General features: G+C 39.2%; 1 protein-coding gene across 1 annotated transcript in view; it reads left to right on the top strand.

The window, feature by feature from the left end:
- The first annotated feature begins 10,021 nt into the window (after nucleotides 1-10,021).
- ZNF398 (zinc finger protein 398) overlaps nucleotides 10,022-13,286 on the top strand; it is a 28,966-nt gene continuing 25,701 nt past the window's right edge. Inside the window, exon 1 of the mRNA XM_074267579.1 lies at nucleotides 10,022-10,407. Within this exon, the coding sequence (XP_074123680.1) occupies nucleotides 10,384-10,407 (24 nt within the window). The 5' untranslated portion in view covers nucleotides 10,022-10,383. The remainder of the gene's footprint in view (nucleotides 10,408-13,286) is intronic.

Here is a 13,286-nt window from a genome sequence, read left to right as displayed (position 1 = left end):
TTTGGGGTGTTAGTGGATTATTATCCAAGTGGAAAGAGACTAATTTGTGAAATGTGGGATTGGATTTTGGCATCTGTTCTTAGCCTTAGTTTGGTGACTCTAGGATGTATAACCCAAGGACTGTCACCTAATTCTCTAAAAATTCTAGAGAACAAAAATTAATTTACTTTATAAATGCATATTACATGTCACATTGTATTTGTAGAATGGAAGGGAATTTGATGACATCAAACAATAGACTTTTAAAAATCTTAAAGTAATTTGGGTATCAACATACTAGAAAGTAAAAGCATATTTCATTTATAACTTACCAAGACTCCATTTTCATTGTCTCTTCATGTGTAAGAGAACCTGTGGCATGGGGGAGGAACCTAAAGTGTTTGAAACCTGGGTGCTAATTCTGGTTTTATTATTAATTAGGTAGGTGATCTTGGGAAAGGTTGTAAATTTCTCTAAACCTCAATTCATTTATCTGTAAAATGAATGAATCTCAGATTTTAAATTCCTAAGGTAACTTCAGTTCACACTTTTTCCATTTAGGGAATCATTAATGATTAACTGTGAGCAAGCTTTTTTTTGATGTAAGGGATATAAAACTACCTCTGTGACTTCTTTGTGCAGATTCCAAACCAGATTGATTTCCAAGATTGAATGAAGGGAAGGGCTGTACTTCAGTGATAAAGGAAACTCAATTAAAAACAGAAATAGCTTTGATACTGATGAACAAGTAATTTGGAGGCCTTTGGGGGTAAGTAAGATAGGATCATGACCACAATGAAGTGAATTTTAACTATATGATCCTTTATCAGCCTTAGTTTCTATATCAGTAAAATGGGAATAATAATAACACTTATATCACATGTTTATTAAGAGGATCAAATGTAATACTATAAAGTATTTCTGTAAGCTTTAAGATGGGGTATAAATATTAGCTGCTATTATTATGAGTACATTTGAAGAACACTACTGGCTGGCAAAAAGGGCAGAGAAAGTCTAAAATACTTCTATTTTCAATTAATCAACTTAATGGGTATAATTGGCCTTTTTCTTCTTGGTTCCTCATTATTCCTCTGTAAATAGTGATACTGCTATAGTATTAATGTGCTACTGACCCACTTTAGTAATGCAAGAATGATTGATAGAATTGTTAAAGGGACTAAGGCCCATATCCTCAAAGAAAACTCTTCCATGTTATATTTAGTAACATTTCTGTTTGAATGCACCAGGAGTTCTTCATTTTTCTTGTCAGATTTGAGGAACTTAATATTTTGGATTAGCAAATTAAAAAGCCACTAGCAGAGAGGAATCATATTTAGCCCTAATGGTCCAGTAGGGATCATTAAGTGGGATAAGTATGGAGTTCAGCTCGCCTAAGATTTCAGCCAAAAATAACATCTAAGTAAAGGTAGGCCAGTAAAGCTAAATAACCACCTGTCACAGCTGCTGCATTGCACAGTGAAAAGAGTACTGGATTTGGAATTAGAGGATCTGGTCAGTATACAGTCTGTTGTGATCTTGAACAGATCATTTAATCAGTATGTAATAACAGTTGGTCATAGACTAGATCTCAAATTCTTGTATCTCCAATTCTGATCACAAGAACAGGTCTTATGTTAGCAAGTGTTAAAATACTTGTAATTGAGTAACAGTCAACTCAACTCATAGATTTCTGTTCATAAAAGCTTAGTATTGAAAACCTTGAATTTCTTGATTGTGAAAAGAGGGCTGAATTTAACTGGTATCAGAAGAACTAAGTTCAGTTGTTGATTTTGCCCTTTATTATTTGTGTGAACCTGGACAAATGACTTAACTACTATGAATCTCATTTTCAGCATCGGTGAAAAGGATGGCCTAGGTCCCTTTGTTGTGATTTTTTTTTTTTCCTGAGGGTTAAGTGACTTGCCTAGAGTCACAGCCAGGAAGTGTTAAGTGTCTGAGTTCAGATTTGAACTCAGGTCCTCCTGACTTCAGGGGTGGTGCTCTATTCACTTCGCCACTTAGCTGCCCCCCCCCCCAGATGATTTTAAAGTGAGCTCATTGCTCAATCAAAAATCTCATTAGTGTGGGCTAGCATATAGCACATCTTAAACTCTATTGAAAACTGTGAGTTTGACAAGTTGTAGTCCTAATGTGACTTTTCATACAGGTCCTTGTGCTCAGGTAAGACTTATAGAAAAGAATAATATTAAATCAAAGAAAACAAGAAGGTGGCCATCTGGTCCCCTGCTTGTCCATTTATAATCTTTTGCCTATTCCCCACTGTCCCTTAGTGTCATGGTTTGTTGTTTATGTGCCAGGCTCTGTGCTAAGCACTGGGAATACAAAGCAAGGCAAAAAGCAGTCATACCCCAGGAAACTCATTATTAGGATTCTTTCATCATTCGGTATGATTTCATCAGCCTTGGAATTTCACCTGGTTATTACTTTCTGCCTCTCTGATTGAGGGTAGGAGTGGGTCCATGAGCTCCAAACCTCCATTTAAAGAGAGAGCTCACTTCAGATATCTCATTCCTCCCTTGGCTGTTTTGTGACTTCTCTTACTGACTTTACTATATTCCAGCATTGAATACTTTCTCTCTCCCCCCATCTCCTATTTTTCAGCTTCCTGGTTAGATTGTAAACTCCATGAGGACATGGACTGCTTTTCTTTTTTTTCATATTTGTATCCCTAGGGCTTAGCACAGTGCCTGGCACTTTAGTGCTTAATAAGAGTTTATTATTTATAGTCCCTGCTCTCAAGGTGCTCACAATCTAATGGAGAAAGGTAAGACAAAAGAATAAACTGAAAAGGGGGATGGGGAGCTTATCTTGCATTACTGGTATGATGTAGTCCTGGAGAATGAAGCCTAGTAGGAAATGATGAGATAGTAACCCTAGATACTCTCCTTAAATGGAGGAGCTTATATCCTCTAATCTTTCCAATCTGAGGAAGGGATCAGCCCCTGAGGCAGGAAATATAAAGAGGTGTGAGAGTTCCAGGATTCGAATAATCTTGCAGGATGCTGAGAGTCTGGAAAGCCCTATGAAGTCCCGAAGGGTGCAGCCTGGTGGGGAATGAACAACTAAGGACACAAAAATCTTTGGAAATAAAAACAAAGGCTGGGTATGATATAATCTGCTGGGTCCTGGCTACTGGGGAGACTGAAGCAGATGGATCATTTAGGTTTGGGTGTTTGGAGCTACTGAGTGGTAAAATAGATTAGGTGTCCACACTAAGTCTGGCAGCAGGATGGTGAATGGGAACACTGACCCATGTAGAAATAAAGCAGGTCAGGGTTTCAAGGCAGAGCATCGGTGGGATCTGGCCCTTGAGTGGCTGTTTCATTTCCAGCCTAGGTGAGATTAAAAAAAAAAAAAAAAAAAAAAGCAAGAAAAGTTTCATAGTTATCCCCCTCTGTTCATGAAAAAAACTCTTGCTAGAGTTCACAACCCCTCCATTCTCACTTTCACAAGACATTTTCCTGAGTTTATGGAATCACATTTCTCAGGTCTCTGCTTGGGATCTGTACTTTTCACTTTGATTGGAGAAAATGTAAAAGGGATATAATCATTGTCCCTGGAACAATTCATTTCAATTACTATCATTGCTAATTCCTTCCCTCCCTTCACCTTAGTTCCGGGTTCTATATCTGTGGGCTTATAAAATATTTAAGAGGCGATGTCCCACTGAAATCCTGTTCTTGTATCTAATAGAGTGGGTAAATTGTTAACTTAAGTGGGGGAAAGAAAATTACATCTTCATTTCAGTATGGTTTCCTTTGTGATCCTATGCATTTTATTTTATTATAAACATTTTTCTGAGAAGGGGTCTGTAGGCTTTATGAGATGGTCAAAGGTACACATGACATCAAAAGGTTAAGAATGCTTGATCTGGGGCAACTATCTGGTCCAAGGGATAGAGCACTAATCCTGAAGTCAGGAGGATCTGAGTTCAAATTTGACCTCAGATACCTAATATTTATTAGCTATGTGACCCTGGGCAAGTCACTTAACTCCAATTGCCTCAGGGGAAAAAAAAAGAAAGAATGTGATCTGTGACTGTCCAGATTAAACATATCTTGATTCTATGTTTATTTTTGGTTTCTTTAGAGATGAAAGTTACATTTCTCATAAGAAAACTTCAAAAGCAATGGATTCTCACAATAGCAGTGGTCAGTGTTGTCTTCCCTTTTTATTAGTACATGGAGAGGCTTTTTGCATTTCTAATGGTTCCAGATGTGACAAGTTTCTCCTTGTTTCATGATAATCCAGCAACAATTGCATTGTGGTGGCTGAAAAGTTCTGTCAACAGTGGAGGAGCACAGAGGATGAACCAGAGCTACAATCAGTCACCTGGAGAATATACTGAGATATTGTTCTTTTTTTTTTTTCTCTGAAAGTTCTGTTCAAAGGACTTTGTCTAAGTTCATTTATTCATGTATGAGAAGTTGGTTGAGGATAATAAGTAATGCTTATACTACCCACTTCCTCATGAGATCGTTGTGAAGAAAGCCTTTTTTTAACATTTTAAAGTCTATGTAAATAGGAGCTATGGTAAATATGCAAATACTTGCTCATTGATTGATTGGAAATAATTGTTTTACCTTTAGATTTAAAAAGCCTCTGGACAAAACTTTAGAGAACTGGGCGCTTTTAGGAAAACAGTGATTGCTGGGTTCCTTTGTTAACTTGTCCCATCTATATAGAGTGACCATTTTTCATTCTCAGGCTATCAAACACAAGATAAAAGTTGAATTCCTAACTATAGAAATCAGATACAAAATGCTATGGTGCCAGGTTTAAAAAAACAAAAAACAAATAAAAAAACCCCCACAAATCACACAGGTCCTCAAGCTCAGAAAATGAGAAGCAGTCCTGTGATTACCCTCTTGCTCCTATTTAATGTGTTCCCAGTTTCTGTGCCCAAGTCGTGTTTCAGGTGGTGGTGTGATTGGCAAACTTGTTTAGTTTTATTGTGTTACAGTAATAAAATATCTTTGAATTCAGAAAGTCTGCTTTCATAGTTGGGGAAGATTCAGCTTTCTCCTTGGGGTCCTATAGTGGAGTTATGTAGCTCTCAGTTGATAACCCTTAATCATTGTCTGATGTTTATATAACAGATGTCCATACTTCTGAAGACTTAGCTCTGAATAATTATGGGAAATTTGAGTGTGATGCTGGAGTTATAAGACTATCAAAAGTCTTCAGCTTCCTCCTAAAAGGACCCAAAAAAGCCCTGATTATTGGGTTAAATTGTATGAAAGACCTCCTTCCTGAATTAGAATTGCAGCTGAAAACTATTGCTGAGAAGAGACAAGTTTTGAAGTATATACATTTAGCATGTTGAAATGCCTGCTCTAATGTACATCTTGAGGCAGGTTCCTGTGGAAGTGGTTTGAAGTATAAAACATATCACAAAATAAAGGCATTTGTCTTTATTGATCCATATTTGGGAATTTTTCTAATACCTCTGCTCTAGATGGCACAGTAGTTTGAGTGTGGGCATGCCCGGAGTGAGGAAAACCTAATTCCAGCCCAGACTCAGATACTTATTAGCTGTGTAACCCTGTTTACCTCAGTTTCTTCATCTTTAAAATAAATAATAGCACCTACTTTCCAGAGCTGTGAGAATCCAATGCCATAATATTTGTGAAGTGCTTAGCACAATGCCTGGCAAATGTAGGCACTATATAAATGTTACTATAATTATGATTATTATATTTTAAAGTTTCTTATCTATCCTCTTTCTACATAATAAATATGAAAACCTCTTCCAAGGAGGATGAGATCTATTAGTAGGCAAAGGGGAAACAGTCTTCTTGGTTTGGCCTTATGTTCCCTCGAACAAGTCAAGCTTATTTCAAACTTTTCCTTTTTCTTCTGCCTAGAATTCTATTGTTTTCATTTGTATCCAATTCTTTGTGATCCCATTTGGGGTTTTCTTGGCAAAGATACTGGAGAGGTTTGCCATTTTGATCTCGAGTTCATTTTACAAATTCGGAAACTGAGGTAAATGGTTAAGTGACTTGCCCAGGGTCACACAGCCAAGTTTCTGAGGCCAAATCTGAATTGAATTCTTACTTCCCATTTATCCTAGTGTTATCCACGCTTTATGCTTTAATTCAAGTCTTTACTCCAGGAAGCTTTTCCTGACTAATCTAATTTAAACTATTTTTTTTTTCCCTGATGTAATGGGTTAAGTGACTTGCCCAGGGTCACACAGCTAGGAAGTAGTGAGATCAAATTTGAACTTGGGTCCTCCTGAGTTCCGAGCTGGTGCTCTATCCACTGAGCCACCTAGATATTTTCTAAACTATTTTCTTTCTTTTAACTCCTCCAGTGTGGATCACTCATTTAGCACAATCACATACAGTCTTGTATTGTCATTTATTTCATATATGTAGTCATTGTTTTTTCAGTGTGATTTAAAATTCCACCAGGACAAGGACTAAGTCCTATTTTTTTTTAATGTTTTATTTTTTTCCACCCAATTACATGTTAAAATTCTTTTTGATTTCCAAATTTTATCCCTCTTTCCCTTCCTCCCTTCCCCTTCCTTGAGATGGTAAATAATCTGATACATGCAGACATGTAAAATATTTGCATATTAGTCAACTATTTGGTACAAAAATATTTAAAAGAGGCCTCTGTCTATATTCAAACAATATCAGTTCTTTCTTTGGAGTTAAGACACCATGTTTCAAAATGAGTCCATTGAGATTGTTTTGGATCATTGTATTGCTGAGAATTGCTAAGCCATTCACCATTCTTCATAGTACTACTTTGCTGTTATTTTCTGCAATGTTGTTTTGGTTCTGGTCATTTAATTTTGTTTCAGTTCATACTGAACTGAAAGTTTTTGCAGTTTTTTTTTGTTGTTGTTTTTTTTTTTTTTTGAGTCCTCCAGATTGTCATTTCTTATAGCACAAAAATAACATTTAATCATAATCGATCATATACCATAGCTTGTTTAGTCATTCCCCAGTTGATGACCTCTTAATTTCCAATATAATTTTCTTTTTTGTCATATTAGCCTGATAGGTGTAAAGTGATACCTTAGAGTTTTAATTTGCATTTAATCAATAGTGATTTAGAACATTTTTATGTGACTGATTTTCTCCAAAAATTGCCTATTCATATTTGACTATCAATTGGGGAACAACTAGTGAACTTAAAAATTTGACTCAGTTCTCCATGTATTTGAAAAATTGGGCCTTTATTAGCCAAGTAATATTTGTTAAAGAGGCATTCAGGAATTTTAACTAGAGATCTGTCAAAATGTTCCTTATTTCCTCTGCTATCACCCTAATTTGAGTCTTCATTTAATCTTACCCATAGAATTCTGTGATCTAACCTGTATATTGTCCTCAGACATATTCCTAAAATACTATTTTGAACACATTAAGGTCAACTACCAATGATTCCCACTGCTTACATAATCAGACCAAATAATACATTCAAAACCCTCATTAACAGCTTCCTCAGTGATAGCATTGTAGTCTACAGTTTGATCTCTTACACAAAACAATTTTTTGCTCTGATTGCACTACCTTCCCATACTAATTTGATCAATTTGTCTTCTGAGGCCACAAGCACATTCTGCCTCTAAAACCTCAGACATTATTTTTTACCCCATTTCTAGGTTCCTTAGAAAAAGTGAGCCAAACCTGCTGGAACAAATATGAGATTTTAAGAAATAGTGTACTTAACTACAAATATTAAAATAAAAAATAAATGTGAAAAGTGAAAATTAAATAAAAATAAAACATAGCCTAGCCCTCCTTAATCATAGGGTCTTTCTAAAATTACTCCTAATTCTCGATTGTATACAATTTTTTGCATGTTGTCTATCTCCTTGATCTGGAGCTTCTTGAGAGCAGAGTTTTTGCTTTTCTTTGTATATTGGGATACAATAAATAAATGAATGAATATATAAGTAAACATATGTACATAAAATATGTGTATATATTATGCATGTTTCTAGCATATAGTTGTGTATATATACATATATAGTGGCATTCATTGCATTTATAAATATATATCTATTCATAGATGTATTTATGTGTATATATTAATCTTTTGCATATGTACATAGACAATAACACACATGTATACACCCCAGCATTTATTTGTGTGTGTGAATATAGTAAAGTTTATGTATATACACATATATATATATACTAGCATTATATGCATATGAGGGCATATATACACTAGCAGTTACTGCATAAATATGTATATATACACATGTATACATACTAGCACTTGTATGTACACAATGTGTGTATATGCTATTATACGTGTATATGCATACACATGTATACATACTAACAGTTGTAATGTATATATGCACATACACCATTATACACATGTATACACTAGCAGTTATGCATGCATATATATATGCATGTATATGCTAGTAGTTAGAAGTATACTTAAAACAAGTTGTTAACTCAGTGGAATTGATGAGATAATGGTTCTCTAGTACTAAGTATTTAGTATTTAAACTGGGGACAAAGTCAGACTCAGACTGAGGCTAGTTGAGAATGGCAGACTGTCAGACTGCCAAAGGAGACCTCCAGAAAACTAGCCTATACATTACACACATACATACATGCACACTAACAGTTATTGCATATGTATATGTATAGGCATGTATACACACATATATATAATGTCCGGGCTAGCTCCCTGGAGGGCCTCAAGGTCTATCAGAGGCAGGATCAATCAAAGTCCTTGGTCTTTAGGGGGAAAAGTGAAGGAGGCAGGCAAGCTACCCAGAAGCTTGCCAAAGATGTATCCTAGATTCTGGAATCCAGAGTCTCCAGTCTCTCTCCTCCTTCTCCTGCAGCCAAGTGACCCTGACCTCTCTCCCTCAGCCCTCTAATCCTCACCTATGATTACCTCACCACCAAACATTTAGCAAGCCAATCATGAGGAGAGCCATCACATTACCATCTCATCTAAGTATATGCTTATAGAGCCATTATCGTACATCAAATAAGTAATTAGCCTTAAGTGCTCTGCTGACTGATTGATTCAAGCACACTTTTCAGCTCTCTCTCTATATATATACCATCAGTTAAGTGTATGTAAAATATATACACATATACACATGCATGCAAAGTTAACAGTTTTGTATATATATGTATATGCACACACATATATATGTATATGCAAAAATATATGTGTATGTACACATACACACAAATGCATGCACAATGAATAGTGTATATGTGTGTACACACATATATGCATATATATGCCAACAATTAGTGTATGTAAAATGTATACACATGTACACACATGCACCTCAGTTATTGCATATGCATGTATATATATATGTGCACATACATGCATATATAGCCAGCAGTTAGCTTATGCATATGGGTACACACATATACACACCTGCACGCACACTGTTATTGCATAAGTATATATGTATATCCACATATGCCTGCATATGCCAGCAGTTAACATATGTGTATTATACACATGTATACACAAGCATTTTAGCAGTTATTGCATATGTATATGGGATTGTGTACATATATGCATGTATATAGTGGTAATTATCGTGTGTATATGAACACATACACATGCGTACATGCTTAGTTATTCCACATGCATGTGTATACACATACACATGTGCACACTAGCCATCATTGTACATGTGTGTGTATTCGCACACGCACACGCACACAGTGCTGGCCCACATTAGAATAGCAGGTCCCTGGACTGCAGGCCCAATCCTTTATTTCCGGGGCTAGTCTTGCAGGATCCCTTTGCGTTTTCCGCTGGGAAGTGGGTCACCCACATCCATCCTTCAGCAGGAATGGCATGCACCCGCTTCCTGGGTCACTGCCCAGGGTCCTTTTGTTTGGACTCTAGACAGACTTTGGGGTTAAAACTCTCGGGGCACTCTACCTCCTGCGCCCTTTCCCCTTTCAGAGGCTGTGAGGATGCTGTTCGATCTTACGGCAGACAGAGGGCGCTGTAGGTACCGGGCCTGCCGGGAGGCCAGAGGAGTGTCTTGGAAGGAGCTAGTTCCCAGAGTGCACTGGGGGTCCACAAAGCAACAGCTGGGCAGCTGCAGAGGAGCGGGGCCCTCGGGACCTGGAGCTTGGCTAGATCTGGGGCCGGGCCGCAGCGGCTGCGGAGGCGGAGGCAGCACAGCTCGGGCCGGCTCTCTGGAGCCCACCACGGCCCTCGGATCTCCTGCTCCGCGCCCTCCCCCGACTGACTGCCCTAACGCAGGCCCAGGACCCCGGGCCGAGCCGGCCGCAGGGAGCCCCTGCGGGTGCCGGGAGCGGAGCAAAGCGAGAGGAGGAGGAAGGAGGAGAGGAAGGGGAAGAGCCGGACGCGCCGTAGCCTCCCTGGAGCCGGGGAGTGAGACTCAGGGCCATGGCCGAGGCGGCGCCCCCTCCGGTGAGAAATAACCCCGCGCGGGCCCGGCGGGGGAGCGGGGCGGGCGGCCCCGCGGGCAGAGGCCGGGGAACCTTCCTCTGTGCCAAGTTAGGCCCCAACGATTGACAGCAGCTCCTCCCCCCCACCCCGGCCGACTGAGGGAGGCCCTGAGACCGGGGGAGCCGAGTCCGGGGGTTTATCAGATGTGGGAGAGCGAGCACGCTCCCCAGCATTAAAGGGCCCGGGGTGGCGAGGCAGCTTCGGTCTCGGTCGAGCTTAGAAGGATTGCCTTTCTGTCGTCATTCTCTCCCCCTCCCCCACTGTCCTTACGGAGTCTCCAGGTGCGACTTGGGAATCTTTTTCATTGTACAGGGATGTAGAGAGAGAAGGAGGGAAGGAGAGGGGGAATAGGGAGGAAGAGGAAAAAGGAGGGGGAGAGAGAACGAGGAGGAAGGAAGCGGAGAGGAAAAGGGAGGGGGAGGGGAGAAAAGAGGGGGAGGGACGAAGAGAGGAGAGGGGAAAAGAGGGAGGGGAGGGGGAGAGAGGGAGGAAAAGGGGAAGGAGGGGAGAGGGAAGAGGAGGAGGGAGGAAGACAGGAAGGGAGAGAGGGAGGAAGACAGGAAGAGGGAAGGGGAGGAGAAAGGAGGAGGGAGGGGGAGAGGGAGGAAGACAAGAAGAGTAAAAGGAGGAAGACAGAAGGAAGGGGGGGAGGAAGACAGGAGGAGGAAGGAGGAAAAAGAAAGAGGGGTAGAGGGAAGAAGGAGGAGGGAGAGGAGAAGGGGGAGGGGGAAGAAGAGAGGAAAGGGGTAGAAATGAAAAGGGGGAGAGAGAAAGGAAGAGGAGGAGAGGGAGGAAGAGAAAAGGAAGGAGGGTGGTAGAGAGATAAGGGGGGAAGATAAAAAAGGGGGAGGGAGAGAAGAAAGAAGGAATGAAGAAGAGAAAGGGAAGGAGAGAGGGAAAGGATACTTACAAATACCTAATAACATCAGAACCTACAAACTGCAGGAACACCAAGGGACTGGAAAGAGAAATAGCCACTAATATTGTCTTCATAAACAAATCCTCCAGATTCTTTGGACCAAATAGATTGCATGAGCTTCTCACAAGGACTGTCTTTTGCCTCTTTTTTTGGGGGGGGTATCCCCAGTACACAGCATAGTGCCTGGCACACAGTAGGCACTTATTGAATGTTTACTAAATGCCGGTAGGTGGTACAGTGATTTGGCCTCAGACACTTTGTAGCTATGAGATCCTGGGCAGGTCACTCAACTTCTGTTTTTCTCAGTTTTCTCATCTGTAAATGGGGATAATAGTAGCACCTCTCTCAGAATTCTGGTGAGAATCAAAAAGGATATTTGCAAAGCACTTGGCACATATTAATTGCTTTACAAATGTTGTGGTGTTATTACTTGACCCCTTTTAAATGCATAAGAATTTCTTGATATTACCACAGTACTGAAGTAGCATTATATAAAGGTCTAATATAAAAATTAGGAGGTTAGAAAATAGTCTGTAATACTTTAATATTTTGTAAGTAATAGTTTATAACCAGGGAATCTGCTTCTGGCACCAGACATTCTGGGATGAAATCAGTGAAGTAGAAGAAATATAGGTTGACCTTGAGAGGTCTTTGGTACAGACAATTGCCCCATTTTACATCTGTGATAATATTCCAATTTGAGGTGACTTGACCGTAATGATAGGAAAGGGCCATAAAGGGTATAAAGTATCACTTCTCCCCTTCCCCATCTTACAGATATGGAATGGAGGGCCAGAGTAGTTATATGTTTTACTGAGGGTCACACGGGTGGAGACAAATATATATTTTAACCCATATCCTTTGACTCCAAAGCCACTATTCTTCCATTTCCATATTGGCTCTCAGTTACACAGCTAGCAAATGTCCAGAGGTGAGGTTTGAGTTCCAGACCTTGTTCTGCTTTACAGTAGCAAGACAAGAATGAGAATTCACATTCTTAGAGGTTCATCTGTTCACCTGTATCCAGAAGGACAGGCAAGTTCCTCAGATATCAGGTCCATGTCTGGAATTTGTATATTACTCTTCTTCCTTGTCCTGAGGAAGGGTAAGTTTTCCATGTGTTTTTGAGCAAATGCTTTAGTCCCTGTCTAGGGAAATTCAGTGATCCTGTGTTTCAGAAATTACATTGCCAAATAAATAAAAGATGAAAAAACATCTGAGATTACTGAACACAGTAGAAATGTTACAGTCTACTAATGTTTTTAATACCTGTCTTCAGTTCCACAGTGTGACATTCAAATAGGTTCATTGTCCACCAGGAGTTTCTGATTCATTTATTTATAGGATCATAGATTTAGAGCTGTAAGCAATGATGGCTAAGGATTGTTAGGTCTTAGACATAGAGAGAGTGAAAAATTGACCTCATTCTCTAGGAATTTAGAATAATAAATGTTAAATAGTAGTAAAGAAATGAAATGACCATATTTTAAAGGGAGGATGACAAAACTGCAAAGAAGGAGGTCTCAGTAAAGGAATATGAGAAATCTGAAGAAGAGAAAGGTTACTTTTGGCTGCAGGTATCAGAAGTGTTTTCATGAAAGAATTACATCTAAGTTGAGCCTTTAAAGAGACATTAATAAATGGAGGTGGGGGAAGAGGAATTGTGGGGGGTTGTTAATGTACAAAAGTAGATTGTAACAAAATGAGAAAAGCATACAGAAAATAGTTGGTTTTTACTAGGAAAGTAAAGTATGTGAAGGGGGAAATAACATGAAATAAGACTGGAAAGATATGATGAAACTACATCATGGAATTTGTTTTTAAGACTAACGGACAGTACTGAAGATTTTTGTTTAATGAAGTTTCTTGATCAAAGCAATGTATCGGATAGATTAAGCACACAATATTGTGAAAGATGGGT

Source organism: Sminthopsis crassicaudata, chromosome 5 (assembly GCF_048593235.1).
Source record: "Sminthopsis crassicaudata isolate SCR6 chromosome 5, ASM4859323v1, whole genome shotgun sequence".
Taxonomy (NCBI): domain Eukaryota; kingdom Metazoa; phylum Chordata; class Mammalia; order Dasyuromorphia; family Dasyuridae; genus Sminthopsis; species Sminthopsis crassicaudata.
The sequence above is the reverse complement of the archived record's forward strand: the minus strand, read 5'-3'. Positions and strand labels throughout refer to the sequence as shown.